Source organism: Rhinoraja longicauda, chromosome 6 (assembly GCF_053455715.1).
Source record: "Rhinoraja longicauda isolate Sanriku21f chromosome 6, sRhiLon1.1, whole genome shotgun sequence".
NCBI lineage: Eukaryota > Metazoa > Chordata > Chondrichthyes > Rajiformes > Arhynchobatidae > Rhinoraja > Rhinoraja longicauda.
The window spans coordinates 76,785,128-76,806,639 of NC_135958.1; the positions used below are offsets into that span (position 1 = coordinate 76,785,128).

The following is a 21,512-nucleotide window of genomic DNA, read 5'->3' on the forward strand; positions in this document are numbered from 1 at the left end:
TTGATTTGATTTAAGTGTAAAAAGGAACTGCAGATGTTGGTATATACCGAAGATAGACACAAAGTGCCAGAGTAACTCAGAGATGCTGCCTGACCCACTGAGTTACTCCAGCACTTTGTGTCTATCTTTGATTTGATTTATGCTGGATTTCACTTTGTGCACTCAAAATTTAAAATTCTTATTCAACTCAAGTAAAAGATTCACGAGAGTTCATAATTTTCAATTTTGATAATGAGCTTGAAAAACGTACACTTTGTCAAGTATTTATTGTACCGAAGCAGGGACTTGATGGTGTGGTTATTTATCATTGACTTTTTTGCATTAAATGTGCTCTGACTGAACAAGAAGTCGAAATTAAACTTGTTACTACTCCATGTCTCTTTCAATCTAATTCCTAACTGGTTTCCTTTTGAATTATGATGTGGAATCACACCAAATTGCAACACAGAAATAGGCCATTCAGCCCAGTCAATCCATACTGGTGCGTGCCCTTTAATTTTAAAGCAGATTAATGAGAAGATTTATTTTTAAAATCGCTGCAGGCTGTTGATTTATTATGTAGGGGGGAACTGCAGGTGCTGGTTTAAAACAAAGACAGACACAAAAAGTTGGAGTAACTCAACGGGTCAGGCAACATCTCTGGAGAAAAGGAATCAGCGACTTTTTGGGTCGAGACCTTACTTACATAGATACATAGACAATAGGTGCAGGAGTAGGCCATTCGGCCCTTCAAGCCAGCACCTTGGCTGATCATCCACAATCAGTACCCAGTTACTGCCTTCTCCCCATACCCCTTGATTCCGCTAGCCCTAAGAGCTCTATCTAACGCTCTTTTGAATGCATCCAGTGAATCGACCTCCACTGCCTTCTGAGGCAGAGAATTCCACAAATTCTCAACTCTCTGTGTGAAATGTTTTTTCCTCATCTCAGTTCTAAATGGCCTACCCCTTATTCTTAAACTGTGGCCCCCTGGTTCTGGACTCCCGCAACATTGGGAACATGTTTCCTGCAACTAGCATGTCCAATCCCTTAATAGTTTTATATGTTTCTATAAGATCCCCTCTCATCCTTCTAAATTCCAGTGAATACAAGCCCAGTCGCTCCATTCTTTCATCATATGACAGTCCCGCCATCCCGGGAATTAACATCGTGAACCTAGGCTGCACTCCCTCAATAGCAAGAATGTCATTCCTCAAATTAGGAGACCAAAACTCCAGAGATGTTGCCTGGCCCGCTTGTTCTGCCCCCTCCCCTGACATCAGTCTGAAGAAGGGTTTCGACCCGACCCTTCTTCAGACTGATGTCAGGGGAGGGGGCGGAACAAAGATAGAAGATAGTTCCTTCTCTCCAGAGATGCTGCCTGACCCGCTTAGCTACTCCAGCTTTTTGTGTCTGCACTTGTGTCGATTTATTGTCATGGTTACTCATGAAGAAATTCACTCCTAATTATAATGATGTAAATGTGTAGTTGACTTTAGCTATCCTTTTTGCAATTTTATTTTCGCAGCCGAACAATAGTATGTCATTACAACTAAAACCTTGGCTCCTTTGGGTAGTATTATGTTTACCACAATTCTTTTTCTTGCATGTAGTGATTATCATTGCACGCACATTGTGCTGTGCAATAAAGCAAAGGGTCAGCAAAAGTTTAAAGCAATAATTAACTTGTTTTTCTTTTGCTTTTACCCTCAATAATAACGAACCCAATTAATTTAATCAAATTTACATATAACAATTTCACTCTTATTTTATTTACTTGTGCATCATCCTATTCACACCATCTTCCCTTGACTTCTGTCAATTAAGACCTTGTGGTGCATGTGAGGACTTGCACATACTAATACAAGGTTGTAAATGTAGATTTATTCTTATGGATATAATTATTGCAGAGATATAATTTGCAATTAACTTGAAATTTGGAGGCTAGTGTTGGAGAAATGAGTTATCAAAGAGCTTTCTAATGCATAATGATAACCTCTTCGTGAAACTATTATTCACGCCAGCTTTTTATATAACATCTTAAGTCAGAAATACGCACTGTATAACTATGATTCTAACCAGCATTTATCTTCAGACCATATATATAGATTTTCAACAAAACAATCTCATGATGGTTCAGTCTGATTGCAGTACATTCTAAGTATATTTAAAGAGGAATAAAAACGTCCTTTTATCCAGTGTGGCTCAGTCTCGAGTCGTTTTTCAGCCAATATAGTACTTTCAAAGCGCACTGCTGAAGTGATATGTGGAAGGAGCAGCCAATATATGCTCTCAGCATGCTCTTGTAAACCTGTTCCAATGGTAGGTTAATGTGGATAGACACAAAAAGCTGGGTCAGGCAGCATCTCTGGAGAAAAGGAATTGGTGACGTTTCGGGTCGGAACCCTTCTTCAGACTGAAAGGTAGAGAATGTGAGGGGTCGTGATTTCCGATGGGATTTTTGTGTGCATGTTAATGACTTTTTTCTACACTTGTGCACTCTCACTGTACATCAGACTATTTAGCCAGCATTCTGGATGATCTGACGTTTCATCCAAGTAAACTGCTGGCTTGGTAAAGCGGGAGTGAAAATGTTCATGACTTTCCTTGAGCTGGGCTTGTTGTAGCTCCAAGTATCACAGCCTCAATTGCCTGTTAATGCAATTTGCACATTTCCAAATGCTGCCATTGTTACTACTTATTTAGCACTGTATAAATAGAAGCTGGGAGGAGCTTTAATGCAAACAACATAATTAGTGAATGTTTCCATCGATCGGTTATTAGAACTGATGCAACATGCTTTAGCTCAGGTTATGGTGCAGATTATTATTAGGCTATAATAACTAATTGACAATTTCCTTGTCACATATCTTTAAAATAAAAGGGATGTGCACAAATAAAGTTATTTTGGCAAAAACAATCAGCCATATCGTTTTTCTATAAGTTGTATTGCTTTTGTATTGATATTTGTTTTTAAACTAACTTTCTGATTATTTTTCTGGGCAGTACACTGGCACAGCAGTGGAGTTGCTGCCTTAAAGCGCCAGAGACCCGGGTTCGATCCCGACTACGGGTGCTTTGTACGTTCTCCCAGTGACCGCGAGGGTTTTCCCCGGGTGCTCCACTTTCCACCCACATCCCAAAGATGTGCAGGTTTGTGGGTTAATTGGCCTCTGTAAATTGCCCCTAATGTGTAAGATGGAACTAGGGTATAAGTGATCGCTGGTCAGCGTGGACTGGGTGGGCCGAAGGTCCTGTTTCTACGCTGTATCTCTAAACTAAACTAAACTAAAGAGCTACCCAGTGAACTGCAGTGATTTGTCAAGATTGCTGTGTAGAAAAAAGATATCGCTTAAATTTTTGCCGGAGTTTTTTTACACAACTGCTATATCAGTGTAATCTAATTTCAACATCAAACTTCCTGGTTAGCTTTTAATTTGATTACTCTCAAAGTGATTTTCAATATTGTGGTTGAACAATTAATTGATAGTACCTCCCCCACACTGTTATGAAGATAAAGGAGTCATCTGATTAAAAATTCTGCAAGGAAAAGAGTAAATATCATGAAGGGAAATTTTCCCGTAGTCCTTTGTCTACCAGACTCGACCGAGCAGATTCCAAAGCAAAACTGCTCGAAAATAATGACCTTTTGTTTGAACCTTCTCATAGCCAACTGATCTCATTAAGATCTTTGAATAGTGGAAGTAAAGAAAACAAATGTCTTAGGACTAAGTGCTGATTGTCATCACTCTTTCATCTCCACCCACCCAGGCTTCTTCCAAATAAAAAAAAATAAGGCATTGGTCATGACTGAGCAGTGACTTGAATAAATTAAGGACATTTCACTTTGCTTTCTATTATTTTTATCAGATGGGAAGTCACTTCTACACAGAAGGAAAATGAAAATTGCATTGATGCAGGTTAACAATGAGCTGGCACGTTAATAGCATTAATGTTGACTATAATTTTAAATGTCATTTGTATTGTCAGTCTTCTATGACTCAGACAATTTGTGTCATTCACAAACGTATTTCTATTACATACTGCAAATGCGTTGTCATGCATACATTTTCATTGGGATTTTTAACGTTTCTGACAAACTTCCTTGTAAATAGTCGATATGTGAAAGGTCTTTTCAGCAAAGCAAGAGAGACTTTGGTATTTCAGGAAAAGAAACAAAATGCTGGGGTAACTCAGTGGGTCAGGCAGCATCTCTGGAGAACATAGTTGGGTTACCCTTCAGGTCGGGACCCATTTTTCAAACGTGACCCAAAACGTCAGCTGCCCATGTTCTCCAGCGATGATGCTGCTTGACCCACTGAGTTACTCCAGCACTGTGACTTTTTATAAACTAGCATCTGTAGTTCTTTTTTTCTACATAATGCATCTAATATCCGGTGTGTTTGCTCATAAGACTAGATATCAATAGTCCTCAAGACATTTGAAAGTTTCTTGAGTAGGAAGGAACTGCAGATGCTGGTTTAAACAGAAGATAAACACAAAATGCTGGAGTTACTCAGCGGGACAGGCAGCATCTCTGGAGAGAAGGAATGGGTGGCGTTTCGGGTCGAGACCCTTCTTCAGACAGTTTCTTGTGTTCAGGCCATGATCAGCACCATTTTCTTTTGTTTCTGAAAGTTTAGTTTAGTCTATTGTCACTTGTACCGACGTACAGTGAAAAGCTCTTGTGTGCTAACCTGTCCACGGGAAGACAATACTTGATTGCAATCGAGCCATCCACAGACTGCAGATACATGACTAAGGGAATAATGCTTAGCGCAAGATAACGTCCAGTGAAGTCTGATTAATGATAGTCCGAGGGTCTCCAATGAGGTAGATAGTAGCTCAGGACCGCTCTCAATTTTGTAATCTTCTGACTGCTGACTTTCGATTCTGGATCTTCCGAATCATCCACGGATAAATGTTGAGATTTTCTATGTCAAGCAGTCACAAAGAGAGTTTGCCGCACAGTCATAATTACTTATACATCATTATTTATTGAGAAGCAATATATTACCAGTGAGAAATGACTTCTCTCTCGGTGCAGGGGTGATGATGTTTATGTTGTTCATCATGTATTGCAACGCTTTCAGCCTTTGCCAAACAAGAAAGTGAATGGAAATGAAGTCTACTTCAGTGCAAATCTGCCGTTCTCCTTTAACAGCAAAGATCATCTCCTCACCCAGTTCTTGCCTATTCTATCCCATCGCACCCTTCCAAGATCTTTGAGCTCCTTAATTTGATCGAAGGCTCTAGGCTTGTGAAAGGTACAGAACGCTGCACCCATTGGTGAATGGTTTATTTCTAATTCAGATGGCGTGGCATTACCACAGGAGATTAACGGTTTTGAATGGCAATTTGGCACCAACATGTGCCACACAGTTAAGTTTGCTTACTGTTTAGTTTAGAGATACAGCATGGAAATAGACCCTTCAGACCACCGAGTCCACGCTGACCATCGATCACCCATTGTCACTAGTTCTAAACTATGCGATAGTACCTGCCTCAACTACCTCCTCTGGCAGTTCGTTCCATACACTCACCACCCTGGTTGATGTGACCCCTCAGGTTCCTATTAAATCTCCCCCCCCCCACCTTAAACCTATGTCCTCCAGTTCTCCATTCCCCTACTCTGGGCGAGAGAATCTGTGCGTCTACCTCTCACAATTTTGTACACTTCTATAAGATCACCCCTCATCCTCCTGCGCTCCAAGGAATAGAGCCCAAGCCTGCTGAACCGCTCCCTACAGCTCAGGCCCCTCGAGTCCTGGCAACACCCTCGTTAATCTTCTCTTTCCCCCCTTTCAGCTTGACAATATCTTTCCTATAATATGGTGCCCAGAACCGAACACAATACTCCAAATTAATCTTTAAAAGAAGGAATTCACTATACCCAGTCAAATGACTCCAGCAAAAAATATTGGTCCTAAGTCAGCTGAAAGTTTGCTAATTCAAACGTCAGAGAAGAAAGTGCCTGGTTGAGTGGGGGGGACTCTCAACCATATATTATTCATTTTGCAAGTGGTGCATTAGAGAGGAAATTCCTTTTACATTCCCAGTATCTTGCCTAAAAGGTGGGAATAATGAATCATCCTGAAGAATTAATGAGCAAATGATGCCAAGGGAATTAGTGTAGACAGTGAAGAGTATATTTGGGTCTTTGCAAGCATCGCTAGCTGGTAAAATATGCATAGATGATACCGTGTGCAGAATCCAGGCCTTCACTGAACTGAAGGGGGAAAAGCCTTTTTACGGCCCTCCTGTTGAATCGGGTGGGCAGTAAGGGGAGTGGAGAAAGATAATGAATATGATGTCCACGGAAGAACCAAGAAATCAATTAAGTTCTATTTTTGCTCAACCTATTAGTAGTTTTGAAAAAGTCTGATGGTAACTCAACATGCTGAGCAGTGAATAGTATAATGGATTTGAACTCAGATAACTTGTTATGTAATGGATTGAGTGCCTTGCTTTTAACAGGTGTGACAAGTTCTGGGGTGAAAAGGGAATGGAAAAGAAGTGTCGGAAGGATTGAAAGATAGAGTCATAAAGTCATACAGCATGGAAACAGGCCCTTTGACCTCCACGCCGACCAACAAGCCCCATCTAAACTAGTCTCACCTGCCTGCTTTTCGCCCATATCCCTCGCAACCTGTGCTAGCCATGTACCTGTCTAAATGTTTCTTAAGCGTTGGGATAGTACCTTCCTCAATTACCTCCTCCGGCAACGAGTTCCATGCACCCACCACCCTTTGCGTAAAAAAGGTTACCCCACAGCTTCCCACTAAATCTTTCACCTATGTCCCCTGGTTCTCGGGTCCCCTACTGCGGCCAAAGGACTTCAGTGTATTTAGTTTAGTTTAGAGATACAGCGTGGAAACAGGCCCTTTCGGCCCACCGGGTCCGTGCTGACCAGCGATCCCCGCACATTAACACTATCCTACACCCACTAGGGACAATTTTTACATTTACAAGCCAATTAACCTGCAAACCTGTACGTCTTTGGAGTGTGGGAGGAAACCGAAGATCTCGGAGAAAACCCACGCAGGTCACGGGGAGAACGTACAAACTCCGTACAGACAGCACCCGTAGTCGGGATCGAACCCGGTTTCTCCGGCGCTGCATTCGCTGTAAGGCAGCAACTCTACCGCTGCGCCACCGGGCCGCACAAAATTTGTATTTGCCCGATCTATTTCTCTCATGACTTTATAAGAAAATAACTGCAGATGCTGGTACAAATCGAAGGTATTAATTCACAAAATGCTGGAGTAACTCAGCAGGTCAGGCAGCATCTCAGGAGAGAAAGAATGGGTGACGTTTCGGGTCGAGACCCTTCTTCAGACTGATGTCGGGACAAAGGAAGGATATAGGTGGAGACAGGAAGATAGAGGGAGATCTGGGAAGGGGGAGGGGAAGAGAGGGACTATCTAAAGTTGGAGAAGTCGATGTTCATACCACTGGGCTGCAAGCTGCCCAGGCGAAATATGAGGTGATGTTCCTCCAATTTCCGGTGGGCCTCACTATGGCACTGGAGGAGGCCCATGACAGAAAGGGAATGGGAGGGGGAGTTGAAGTGCTCGGCCACTGGGAGATCAGATTGGCGAACGCGAACCTCTCATGATTTTGTACACCCTCTGTAAGATCACACCTCATCCTCCTGCGCTCCAATATCTCCAATTAAATGTTCAAAAGCTTTTAACAGTCCCATGGTATCCAGATGGGCATTAAAGGAAATACATTCCAGTGAATATTTATGTTCAAATGGAAATTTAATAGTTTGTCAACTCAACTCTTGGGTGTGCACGACTCAGTAATGGTCAATGATGTCTACCTTAATTTAAACTCGACCATTTAACATCACAGGTTTGTGGAAATTCACCATTAAACTAGTCTTCACTTTGAGATGCTGTGAGCAATGGCAAGCGAGTTTCTTCCTTGTATCCCATTTCTCCACTTTTTGTCCAGATCTAGTTTTTTTCCCACTGCAATAGTGTTTATTAAATGATGAGATTGGTTCAGCTTTATCGGCCACTGCAGTGTTGGCACAAAAAAAATGCATTAATAAGTTAGCCTAATGGAGTTCTTTAAATTTTTAGCAATCTTGAAATTAATTTCAACAATTCACCTACTTTGAAAAACTGTCTTCTCTGTCTATAATTAAGATATCCCTAAATGTTCTCTTCTTAACCTATCTGTTACCTGATTTTTGCATGGTTTTAATATCTTATTTGTTAGTGGTGGACACGCATGTCCAACAATGGCCGAGCTATTAATGTGTACAGTTTCTGCATCAATAGATTCCTGGAGACTTGGGTAAGCACAAATGGAATTCATGAGTAAAAGGATTTGGTGATAGGATTAGTTAGAGCTCATATGAATATCTGAACAGCCTGCTTTTGTGTTGTAAACAATATGCAATTATTCATAGGCAGTGCAGATTCCCAATTAACTTTAATGGATTACCTATCATTAATCAAGCCTGAAAAGGTAGCTACATCTTTAAAGCAAGGTTTTTCTTTCGCTCCATTCTATTGCGTCTTGTACTGCTTTTGGTTATGCTTCAATTCTGTTCTATTTTTCTCCCTAAAATATACTGCAGCATTTTTATCCACATTAAAATTCCATTTGATATGTACCCCGCCATTTTCTTGCCCGACCTGTCTTCCTGCGGATTCTGATAGATTGCACTTGTTCGCAAGTGTTCATGGCAAATCTCAATGTTGATCCATCTGAACCATCGCCAAATCATTTGTGTAAATAAGAAAGATTTCAACATGGGTATTGGATCAAAGCCACCTGATTTCAGGCGATTTGTATGTTCCTCGTCTCAAGATACTAACTTTAAATCGTTTCCTGTTCATGAAGTAATTTCATGCACGGAGTCTTTTACCTAGAGTAGGGGAATCAAGGACCAAGAAGACACGGGTTTAGGGTGAGAGGGGAAAGATTTAATAGGAACCTGAGGGTCTTCTGTAGTTCTTTCCTACTCACTCAGAAATGCAGTGGATATATGGAACGAGCTGCCATAGGAGGTAGTTGAGGCTGGTACTATAGCAGCAAAACAGCATTTGAAAGCCACTTGGACAGAAATGGGACAACCTTAGATGGAGTATGGCACAAAATGCTGGAGTAACTCAGCGGGACAGGTAGCATCTCTGGAGAGAAGGAATGGGTGACGTTTCGGGTCGAGACCTTTCTTCAGACTGATGTCAGGGAAGTGGGCGGGACAGAGATAGAATGTAGTCGGAGACAGTAAGACTGGTGGGAGAACTGGGAAGGGGATGGGGAGAGAGGGAAAGCAAGGACTATTTGAAGTTAGAGAAGTCAATGTTTATACTGCTGGTAAGCTACCCAAGCAAAATATGAGGTGCTGTTCCTCCAATTTGCTCTGGGCCTCACTCTGACAATGGAGGAGGCCCAGGGCAGAACGGTCAGATTGGGAATGGGAGGGGGAGTTAAAGTGCTGAGCAACCAGGAGATCAGGTAGGTTAAGGCAGACTGAGCGGAGGTGTTCAGTGACACGATCGCCGAGCCTGCGCTTGGTCTCACCGATATATAGGAGTTGACACCTGGAGGAGGTGCAAGTGAACCTCTGCTCACCTGAAAAGACTGTCGTGGTCCTTGAATGGAGTCGAGGGGGGAGGTAAAGGGACAGGTGTTGCATCTCCTGCGGTTGCAGGGGAAAGTACCTGGGGAGAGGGTGGTTTGGGTGGGAAGGAACAGGTTGACCAGGGAGTTGCGAAGGGAACAGTCTCTGTGGAAAGCAGAAAGGGGTGGGGATGGGACGATGTGGCCAGTAGTGGGATCCCGTTGGAGGTGGCGAAAATGTTGGAGGATTATACGCTGTATGCGACGGCTGATGGGGTGGAAGGTGAGGACCAGGGGGGCTCTGTCCTTGTTACGAATAGGGGGAGGGGGAGCAAGAGCGGAGCTGCGGGATATCGAGGAGACCCTAGTGAGAGCCTCATCTATAATGGAAGGGGGGAACTGCCATCCCTAAAGAATGAGGACATCTCCGATTACCTGGTATGGAAAATCTCATCCTGGGCGCAGATGCAGCGTAGACGGAGGAATAGGGAGTAGGGGATAGAGTCTTAGATGGATTATCTTGGTCGGCATGGACTAGTTGGGACAAAGAGCCTGTTTCCATGGTGTATGACTATGACTAATCTGCAATAACTTTTCTAATCTATATAAGACCTTTTTTTTTAAATGCCTTACATATTTACGCAAGGAGAAGTGATATAAGTGAACAATTGTGATGTAACTATGGACCACAGATAAATTGAACTTCTGAAGAAAGGTCTCGACCCGAATCGTCATCCATTCCTTTTCACCAGAGATGCTGCCTGTCCCGCTGAGTTACTCCAACATTTTGTGTCTATGAACATGTGGGGACATGGGCAAACTCTCTCAGCAGGTGGTCCCAAACCCACCCAGTTTAACAGGGATCACATCCCCAGTACGTTATCATCTCAATGAATGGAGCTCTTACATCGGCTTATCCATGAAATGGAAGGAAAGCGTAAGCTGAATAAAGCGCAGTCTAACATTATGAATAAAAGCAAATTGCCGTAAATACACACACGGATAAGCCAGTTCCTGAGAAAGATTAGCTTGTGTTGGGAGGAACTGCAGGTGCAGGTTTACACCGAAGGTAGACACAAAATGCTGGAGTAATTCAGCGGGTCAGGCAGCATCTCTGGAGAGAAGGAATAGGTGGCGTTTCAGGTTGAGACCCTTCTTCAGACTGAGAGTCAGGGGAGAGGGAAACTGTTGGCCCCTGACTCTCAGTCTGAAAAAGGGTCTCGACGCGAAACGTCACCTCTTCCTTTTCTCCAGAGATGCTGCCTGATAGATAGATTAGCTTGTTAGATGCGGACTCTTGGTCAGGACTGAAAGGTCTACAAATGGAAGCACAAAGAAGAATGGGCGGGAATGTTTGTGATTTGTCCACAGACTGGGGCGCACTCAGCTCCTCAAAGGCAGCTTTCTGGAATGAGAAACAACAGGAAGTCAAACAGCGGAGATCATAATATCATAAATGATAGGAGCAGAATTAGGCCATTCGGCCCGTCAAATCTACTCCGCCATTCTATCATGGCTGATCTATCTCTCCCTCCTAACCCCATTCTCCTGCCTTCTTCCCATAACCCCTGACACCCGTACTAATCAAGAATCTATCTATCTCTGCTGTAAATATATCCACTGACTTGGCCTCCACAGCCTTCTACGGCAAAGAATTCCACAAATTCACCACCCCCTGAACAAAGAAATTCCTCCTCATCTCCCTCCTCAAAGAACGTCCTTTAATTCTGAGGCTATGACCTCTAGTCCTAGACTCTCCCACTAGTGGAAACATCTTCTCCACATCCACTCTATCCAAGCCTTTCACTATTCTGTAAGTTTCAATGAGTTCTCCCCCCCCCCCCCTCATCCTAAATTCCAGTAAGTACAGGCCCAGTGCTATGGTTTAGTTCCATGGCTTTGTTCTGTTTGTGGTGTTACATGAAATGTTTAAAAAAGGACTGGATTGATAGCTAACTTGTTAGAGGTGTCATCGAGTATTCATTTGAAGCTGGTGTTTCCGAGAAAACTGCTTGCTGTAAAAACGTTGCAGGTGAGATAAATAACCTTTTGGAGGACAGATGCGCCATTTTAGTTGCTTAGATTAAATTGGCGTTCAACTTATTGACGGATTAACTACCAGCAAATGGCATTTTATTTCTTTGAATGGGCATGTTTAAAATGCAGCAGCCTTAATATCGAGACTCCAAATCTGATACTGCGTAGTAAATGGCTCAATGGCCAGCTGGATAAATCTGCCAAGGCAGTGCATCATGAATAGTGTAGGAGCTCAGCCCTGCCTCTCAAAACCTTTTATTTCGTGTGGGTGGTTAGCAGTGCAGCACGGATTAATCAGTTGCAACACTCATATGCTGGAGTACTACAGGGATTTCCCCAGCCTTGCACACCCCGCCTGCCCGCCCGCCCGCCCACGCTCTGCATGCATCATGGGAAGGATGCCCAGAGGAATTTTAAACAGCGCCTCTCTTTACATTTCCTTCTCGCTTGTATTTCTATTAAATGCAAGGTGCCCTGGGGTTCGAGGCATCGATGTGTTCACGTTGTCTGCCGGCCTGCAATGATGGGCTAGTTCTCGTCATTATTGATGTGGTTTTCTGATTTCAATCAAACTGCTCCCTTCCCTTCAGGAAGAAAATGAGTCAACATCATAAGCATTTCAGATCTTTTGGAGAACAGATTGCACGTGTTCTCTCTTTTTCTGCATCTTCCCCTTCATTTCTCTTTCTCTCTCCCTTCTCCCTTTTTCTCTTCTCTCCCCCCCCCCCCCTTTTTCTTTCTCCCCATTTTTTCTCTCCCTCTTTTCTCTCTATCCCCCCTTTCTCTCTCTCTCCTCCCCCCCTTTTCCTCCCACTCCCCCTTTTCTATCCTCTCCCTTTCTCGTTCTCGCCCTCTCCCTTTTTCTTGCTCACTGTCTCTCCTTTGCTTTCTCACCCTCTCTTGCCCGCCCGCCCTCTCTCGCACTCCCACCCCCCCTTCTCAGCCCCTCCACCCTCTCAACCCCGCGCCAGCCTGCCCTCCCTCCCTCCCTCGCCTGTCCATCTTCACGTGTCTCCCCTTCCCCGCCCCCCACCATCTCTTCCCGCCACTTCTCCCCCCCTCCTCTTCCCTCTCACCTGTCTCTGTGTCTGTATTTTTCTCTCCCTCTATCTCTCTCTTTTGTTCTCTCTCTCTTTCTCCCTGTCCCTGTCTATTTTTCTTTGTTTCTTTCTCTCTCTGTCTCTCTTGCTGACTCTGTCTCTTTCTCTGTTTTTCTGTATCTCTCTCTCTCTCTCTCTCTCTCTCTCTCTCTCTTATTCACTCTCCCCACCCACCCAGTCTGCATGTTGTGTAGGACTGGGTCTGTCTTCTGAAGGGATGGAAGGAACTGTCTTTACGAATGCTCAGAGGAGAGCACAAACAAATCTGCAAAATCAATATTGTGGAAAGCAAGTGGAGGATTTTTGTGTCAGTGATGCAGATTAAAATATTTATGTATCATTGGTTGTTTCAAAGTAGACTTCATTTTCATTTGTGGTAAGTTGTATTTAGTTCATTATCAGGAATGAATTACATTCTTGATCTGGAAAAACCTAAAGATATGAGAACTGGAAGCAGAAGACCAGTGGCCCATTCCGTTTCATGGGTGATCATCTACCCATCTACTTTTCAGCTAATTATCCATATTTCTGATTCCCTTCGTCTCCATATTCTCTTTGAAGATAGCTTGAAGATTGGGCATCGACCTACATCAGTCTGCAGTAGAGAATGCCAAACATTCCCTTGCAACCCCTCCCCCTGCACCAATGCAGGAGAGGTTTGGGCCCAATGGGTCCACTTAGACAATAGACAATAGACAATAGATGCAGGAGGAGGCCATTCGGCCCTTCGAGCCAGCACCGCCATTCAATGTGATCATGGCTGATCATTCTTAATCAGTACCCCGTTCCTGCCTTCTCCTCATACCCCCTGACTCCGCTATCCTTAAGAGCTCTATCCAGCTCTCTCTTGAATGCATTCAGAGAATTGGCCTCCACTGCCCTCTGAGGCAGAGAATTCCACAGATTCACAACTCTCTGACTGAAAAAGTTTTTCCTTATCTCCGTTCTAAATGGCCTACCCCTTATTCTTAAACTGTGGCCCCTGGTTCTGGACTCCCCCAACATTGGGAACATGTTTCCTGCCTCTAACGTGTCCAACCCCTTAATAATTTTATACGTTTCGATAAGATCCCCTCTCATCCTTCTAAATTCCAGTGTATACAAGCCTAGTCGCTCCAGTCTTTCAACATATGACAGTCCCGCCATTCCGGGAATTAACCTAGGTCTAGTATCCTTCTAAACCTTTCTTATGCATAACTATTTGACCTTTTTATCAGCCCTTTCCAATTGAATGCGCCAGCCTGTTAACCGGATGACTTTATCGACAGTTTAACAGCTCCACAATCCTCCCCCCATCCATTCATCCCCCATCCCCACCCTCTGCACAACTTAAAACCAACCCGTTTCTCACACTCCCAACTCTGGTGAAGGATCTTCAACCTGAAATGTTTCTGTTTCCACAGTCTGTGGCTGCTGAGATTTCCCAGTATATTTTTTGGTTTTTACTTAAAGGTTTCCATTATTTGCCATTTTGTGATTTTTATGTGATTCTATGAGAATGCGGAGGCTGCAGAAATAAAATCTAGTAGTTCAGTCGGAACTTCATGCTGTTGCAGTTTGTGTACTATCCCCTCCCCCCCATTGAAGGGCTTGCTTTCTGTTTAGGTGCTGGGATGGTGGTGGACTGGGAGCAGGACACTGGTCTCTTAATGACTTCCGGGGATGTGCGCATTATTCGAATCTGGGACACAGACCGAGAGATGAAAGTACAGGTAAAACCTCCGCTCTATTTAATTAATGTATTTAAATATTTTAAATTGATATGCAATGATATTAAACAAGGAGTTATTATCCATAGGTTCCCTTTGACCCATCTATGCATGACTGCTGTTGCAGTGCTTTCCTTATTTGATGTGTTGTTCTACGTATGCCTCATGAATCCATGTCATTGACCTTCTGTGCAATCAAAGCTGCAGCAGATGCCCAACAAAAGGGAACTTCAGAAATCGGTGTTAGCAGTGGCTTGATGTGCTGCTGATAGTGGTCAATATACAGTATAAGAAAATAACTGCAGATGCTGGTACAAATCGATGATATTTATTCACAAAATGCTGGAGTAACTCAGCAGGTCAGGCAGCATCTCGGGAGAGAAGGAATGGGTGACGTTTCGGGTCGAGACCCTTCTTCAGTCTGAAGAAGGGTCTCGACCCGAAACGTCACCCATTCCTTCTCTCCCGAGATGCTGCCTGACCTGCTGAGTTACTCCAGCATTTTGTGGTCAATATACAGATCGGCTCATAAAATCCGTATTTCTGAGCAACATGTATGATTAAGGAGGGTCCTGACCCGAAACAGCACCTATCCATGATCTCCAAAGATGCTGCCTGGCCCACTGTTATCCCAGCATCTCGAGTCATGTTTTTTGTAAACCAGTATCTGCAGTTCCTTGTAATTCTATCTCTCTCTCACGTGCGCTCTCCCTCACACACACTCTCACTCAAGCACACTCTCACTCACTCTCACTCAAGCACACTCTCACTCACTCTCACTCACTCTCACTCAAGCACACTCTCACTCACACTCTCTCTCACTCTCATTACCTCTCACACACTCTCTCTAAATGTCTCACTCACACTCTCACTCTCACTCACATTCTCTCTCACTCAAGCACACTCTCACACTCACACTCTCACTTACACTCTCACTCACACTCTCTCACTCACACTCTCATTCACACTCCCTCACACTCACTCAAGCACACTCTCACTCACACTCACTCACACTCTCACTTACACTCTCACTCACACACTCACACTCTCACTCACACTCTCTCACTCACACTCTCACTCACACTATCTCTCTCACTCACACTCTCCCATTCACACTCTCTCACTCACACTCTCACTCACACTCTCTCACTATCACTCACATTCTCACACTCTCTTCACTCTCTCACTCATTCTCTCTCACACCCTCTCACACTCACTCAGAAATGCCACTCTCCTTGGAAATGCATTGTTGTTCCTTCGTTGATGTTGAGCCGTATCCCTGCCCAGCAACACCATGGGCGTGCTTCATCAGAGTCTGCAGCATTTGAAGAGAGCTGCTTCCACCACCACCTCATGGCATTTAGGGTGCCTTTCCATCTTCTCCAGAGATGCTGCCTGACCCACTGATTTACTGCAGCACTGTGTTTCTTTTTGGTAAACTAGCATCTGTAGTTTCTTGTGTCTGTATGAATAACTCCACGAAGTAGAAAACTAAATTCTAAATCCCTCTTGGTTCAGTTTCACGCGCAGTTGAGATCTTGCAGCTATTGATTCGAAGCAGAAAAATGTATTTGGCATGAAACTGGGTAGGACCTGTGGGATCAAAGCAAGTGTTAGCTTTTCCAATAAATACACAGCTGAATGTTGAGAAATAAAAGCAGAATATGTTGCAACTGCTCAGCAGGTAAGGGGTATCTGAAAAGAGAAAAGTAAAATTAACGATTTAGATCCGTGATGTTTAATCAAAACCGAAAAAGCTAGTTTGACCAGTTCCACTGATCGCTTCCTTGTACCCCTGTCGTTAGCACATTTTCCCCAGCCAACAATAGACCCTTATGGACTCCACCCTTCCTCAGGTCATCTGTTGCCGGCTCTGCTTTGTTCTGGCCTTTTACCCCCAGTTCACCCCTGCCTCACCCTCCCCACCTCTATCTTTCAGTCTCAAGAAGGGCTCAGATCTGAAACGTCACCAATTCCTTTTCTCCAGAGATGCTGCCTGACTCCAGAATTTTGTGTCTTTCTTAGGCATCTGCAGTTCCTTCCTACACCGAAAAAGCTAATTCTCTCTCTCCCTCTCCCTCTCCCCAACTCTCTCCCACTCGCTCTCGCTCTCTTTCTCTCACTCTCCCCCTCTCCCTCTCTCTACCCCTCTCTCTCTCTCTCTCTCTCTCTCTCTACCCCTCCCTCTCTTTCTCCCCATGGACATTGGTTGTCCTGCTTTGTGTTTCCGTTACATTCTGTTTAATTTCAGATTTCCTGTATCTGCAGTATTTTCCTTTTGATGATTAAAAGTTTGATGGCACAACAGTTAGACTTTAGAAAGTTGAGTTCAGATCTGATGTCCTTGTGTGGGCGATGTTTAAGCCATAGGTTAAAGATCTCGGCAGCTCAACCCACACATAACACAACTGTAACAGCTGTCTTGGGGTTGTTTTTTCACATTTCTGTACCTGCAATCACAACAGAACTAATAAAGTATTTAATGGAAGACCCATAATCATCCAGCAGTAACTCCATTTTATGGTCCATCTATGCATTCTGCTGGTGTGTATAACATTTTAGGATCTGCTGAAAGGCCGGGAGATATAATTGAATATGTGTAGACTTAACCTTTTCTTTCAAGGTTATGCCAGTAATCTGCCACTTCTCAAACTACTTAAAATATTTGAGATTCAACTGCAAATATTGGTCTTGTTTCCAATCTTGGGACACTTTTGATTTGAAAGATGCAGGTTCCCAGTGTTTACTGTGGTGTCTACTCATGAAACTTCTGAAATGCAGTGTGTAGTCCCGTAGTATATCGATGTATGACTTTATTTCATAAGCCAGCTCCAGTAGATCATGTCCACAGCCTGCACTTGGCTTATTCTCAAAGCCAGTGCCGGTGAATACTTGCCAAGGAGAAGGAAAATTGATTCAAAGCTGCAATAGTCGGCTGGATGGAGATTTAACGCTGCAATTGATGAGCTGTTTGGCTATGGGTAATTAAAGCACACATGAACCATAACGGAAGCTTTATGATCATCAGTTGCTGGCTGGTGGAAATATGTCTACTTTTATTATGCTGCAGCAACCAGTTTATGCAAAAAGCTAAATATCCCCAGACTGTCAGCGAACACAAAGTGCCATTTTATCACCATGATCTCTGTTTTTTTGAGAGAACACTTAAACCATAGGTCAGAGATCTCAGATGCCCAATCCACCTTTGGTAGGTCACAGGGTTGCTACATTTTAGTGTAGTCGAGAGATACAGCACAGATACAGGCTCTTCGGCCCACCGAGTCCATGCTAACCACTGATCAGCCGTTCACACTGGTTCCATGTTACCCTATTCCCGACAAACTAGGGCAAATTTACAGAGGCCAATAAACCTACAAACCTGAGATAGACACAAAGTGCTGGAGTAACTCGGCGGGTTAAACAGCAACTCTGGAGAAAAAGGATGGGTGACATTTTGGGTGGGGACTCTTCCAGACTCCGAAGAAGGATCCCAACCCGAAACGTCACCCATCTTTTTTCTCCAGAGATGCTGCCTGTCCCGCTGAGTTACTCCAGCTTTTTGTGTCTGCCTGCAGTTCCTTTCTATGCAACCCACAAACCCGCACGTTTTTGAGATGGAGAGGAAGCTGGAGCACCCGGAGGAAACCCACACGGTCACAGGGAGAGTGTGCGAACTCCTCACACACTTCCTGCAAGGTCAGGATCGAACCCGGGCCTCTGGCGTTGTGAGGCAGTTCCACCACCAGCTGTGCCACAATGCCACCCCGAATTTTACAGTTTAATTATCTGGAATCACAGCAGGACTAATAATGTGCTCAATCAAAGTGGGATGATGGAGCAGTAGCCCATCTGTGGATTATACAGATAGAGCACAGTACAGTACTGCACAGAAACAGGCCCATCGGCCCACAATGCCTGTGCTAAACATGACATGTATAACCTCTGTTATAGAGGCTGCAACATCCAGATTAGGTCAGTAGGTTGATTTTAGGTTGAACTACTTGTCAATTTATTAACAATTTACTTCAGATTGAATTCCCAAATTTTGGTCAATGCATCTTGAGTCATTTCATACAAAGCTTTATTCTCATAGACTTGCACAAATACCAGTCCATTAAAGAAATATCTTTTAAGTTAGCATTAGTTTATTCTCCAATCTTTGTGCTATTTTTTTCCATTCAAACCTCCCACATTTGACAGGAGAAATGGCTTTGCAATATCTTAGTTTTCTATTTCAACCAAAGTGGATTTTTGCAGGGATAGACAATAGATAATAGACAATAGGTGCAGGAGTAGGCCATTCAGCCCTTCGAGCCAGCACCGCCATTCAATGCGATCATGGCTGATCACTCTCAATCAGTACCCCGTTCCTGCCTTCTCCCCATACCCCCTCACTCCGCTATCCTTAAGAGCTCTACCCAGCTCTCTCTTGAAAGCATCCAACGAACTGGCCTCCACTGCCTTCTGAGGCAGAGAATTCCACACCTTCACCACTCTCTGACTGAAAAAGTTCTTCCTCATCTCCGTTCTAAATGGCCTACCCCTTATTCTTAAACTGTGGCCCCTTGTTCTGGACTCCCCCAACATTGGGAACATGTTTCCTGCCTCTAATGTGTCCAATCCCCTAATTATTTTATATGTTTCAATAAGATCCCCCCTCATCCTTCTAAATTCCAGTGTATACAAGCCCAATCGCTCCAGCCTTTCAACATACGACAGTCCCGCCATTCCGGGAATTAACCTAGTGAACCTACGCTGCACGCCCTCCATAGCAAGAATATCCTTCCTCAAATTTGGAGACCAAAACTGCACACAGTACTCCAGGTGCGGTCTCACCAGGGCCCGGTACAACTGTAGAAGGACCTCTTTGCTCCTATACTCAACTCCTCTTGTTACGAAGGCCAATGTTCCATTGGCTTTCTTCACTGCCTGCTGTACCTGCATGCTTCCTTTCATTGACTGATGCACTAGGACACCCAGATCTCGTTAAACTCCCCCTCCCCCCTCAGCAGGAAAGTAGCTAAGCTTTCTGTATTATACTTTTGCTGAAAAATTGACATTGAAGTGAATCGGACAAGACATTGCAGGGGTGCTTAACAGTTCCATGCCCGTTTGCATCGGAGATTTGCCTGGAAATAAACGAAATAGCCACCACAATGCAGCCAATACAATTCAAAACCATCCCAAACTCAAGGACTTTGAGTATTTTCCATTCTGGACCCAACTCAGCCATCAATGTAAAAGTATCATCTCCAGCCTGAGCCAGGACAGGCAGCACCCACCCATAGTTGCAGGAGAGGAGGATCGAGGGAGCCAGCGGACGCAAGGAGCAGAGGTTGCGGGAAGCAGACCGGCAGGGCAGTGCACCTCGACGGTGGAGTGGGCCGCTGGAGGCCCCCGCAGCAGCCTGGGGACTGGGTGGAACGGGCGCCACTCCACGAGGCCGAGCACGTGGACCAGGTGCGGCCTGCAGTTGCACGGAGCGGTGGAGGACTCCAACAGCCACGCTTGGCCAGGCCGACCCTGCAACGACACCTGGACAACAGGCCTTCATGGTCAGGTCAAGAAACTCCGCACTTACAACAACTGGGCCTTAAAAATGGCGCCAAGCCTGGGCGGCTCTTGTATACTGTACTATTTCCATAACTTGCACTGTATCTAAGATGTGCTTACGTATAGTAATACTTGTACTGAACTCTGTGCAAAAATGAATGTCACAGTACAGATGCTCCCCAATTAACGATGCTTCGACTTGCGATGCTTTGACTTGGCGATGGCAACAGACTGGTTCCACCAAGTGCATATGGCAGGGACTCGTGGCGAGCCGCAGCTCGCTTCCGGCCACGTGATCACGTGTATTCAATGCATTTCGACGTACGATATTTTCAGTTTACGATGGGTTTCTCGGGACGTAACCCCATCGTAAGTTGAGGAGCACCTGTACCTTAGTACATGTGACAATAAAGTACCATTGATCGATTGATTTTAACACCGCATCCCTAGGCAAGATTCTTCAGCAAAGATTTTCCTTTACCCTCCCCTCTCCCACTCACTACCTCTGTCCCTGAGATCTCTCGAGTCAAATGTCCGAGTCGGCACATTCGACCCAACCCATCCCATAGACTGGGAACAGTTTTCATACTCGGCCTGAACCAGGCAAATATAATCGTGTTGCATCAGAGTTCAGTTGAGCCAGGAGTCGTTAATGTGAATAGCGGACATCACTGTGGCAAGAAATAACAATTGTTCTGGTATCCAAAGCACCAAATAAAAATAACATGTGTGACAATTGACTTAACGGTCTTGCACAGTGCAATGTGAATCATCTTTAATCCAACAGCGTATTCACTGGTATCAGAAATATGTGATTATTCAAGTGTATAATTCTTTCTGTGGGATGAATCGTGACACATTGGTCAACCTGAGGAGCATCTTCAGCAACAGACTGGTTCCACCAAGTTGCAGCAACAGAACGTCACAGGATCCATCTTCCCTGTGGCTATCAAACTGTGCAACTCCCCCCCCCCTCCCCTTCTGTCGTGGAGAGACTGACTCCCTCCCTCCTCCACCCCAATCTTTGCACGTCCCCAATCCTTCCCATTCATCACTTTAATTTCATGTTTCATGTATCTTGTGTTTTATGACTGTTGGCAGATCAATTTCCCTCCTGAGATAACTAAAGTTCTATCGTATGGTAATCCTTTTTTGACGTGGATTCAAACTTTTCCCTGAATGAAGAGTTTATGTCATGCCTTTCACACCCTTGGCTTGTTCCCAGCCGTTTCAACCATGCTGATCTGCTTTGTTGGTTTGTAAATGAGAAGCTGCCTTGACCAAGGTGTAATATAGACGTTCTGTCCCCTTCCACATTAAAATCCAAGCAATTAAACGCCGAGAAAGATCAGGACTTCGTATTTCCCTCTGTATTTGAGTCCGAAGAAGGGTCTCAACCCAAAACATCGCCCATCCATGTCTTCCAGAGATGCTGCCTGACCCGCTGAGTTACTCAAGCTCTATGTGTTTTACTCCATACTTCCTTTTCATTTATCTTTAGCACTCGCCCACCATTCAAAGCTTATGCTCGTTTGTTTGTGTCTTAAAT

At 44.3% G+C, this 21,512-nt stretch overlaps 1 protein-coding gene across 3 annotated transcripts in view; it reads left to right on the plus strand.

The window, feature by feature from the left end:
* The window catches only part of rptor (regulatory associated protein of MTOR, complex 1), a 328,096-nt gene that overhangs the window by 285,652 nt on the left and 20,932 nt on the right, over nucleotides 1-21,512 (plus strand). For all 3 annotated transcript variants that reach the window (XM_078401378.1, XM_078401376.1, XM_078401377.1), the window contains exon 29: nucleotides 14,307-14,413. In XM_078401378.1, the coding sequence (XP_078257504.1) occupies nucleotides 14,307-14,413 (107 nt within the window). The remainder of the gene's footprint in view (nucleotides 1-14,306; nucleotides 14,414-21,512) is intronic.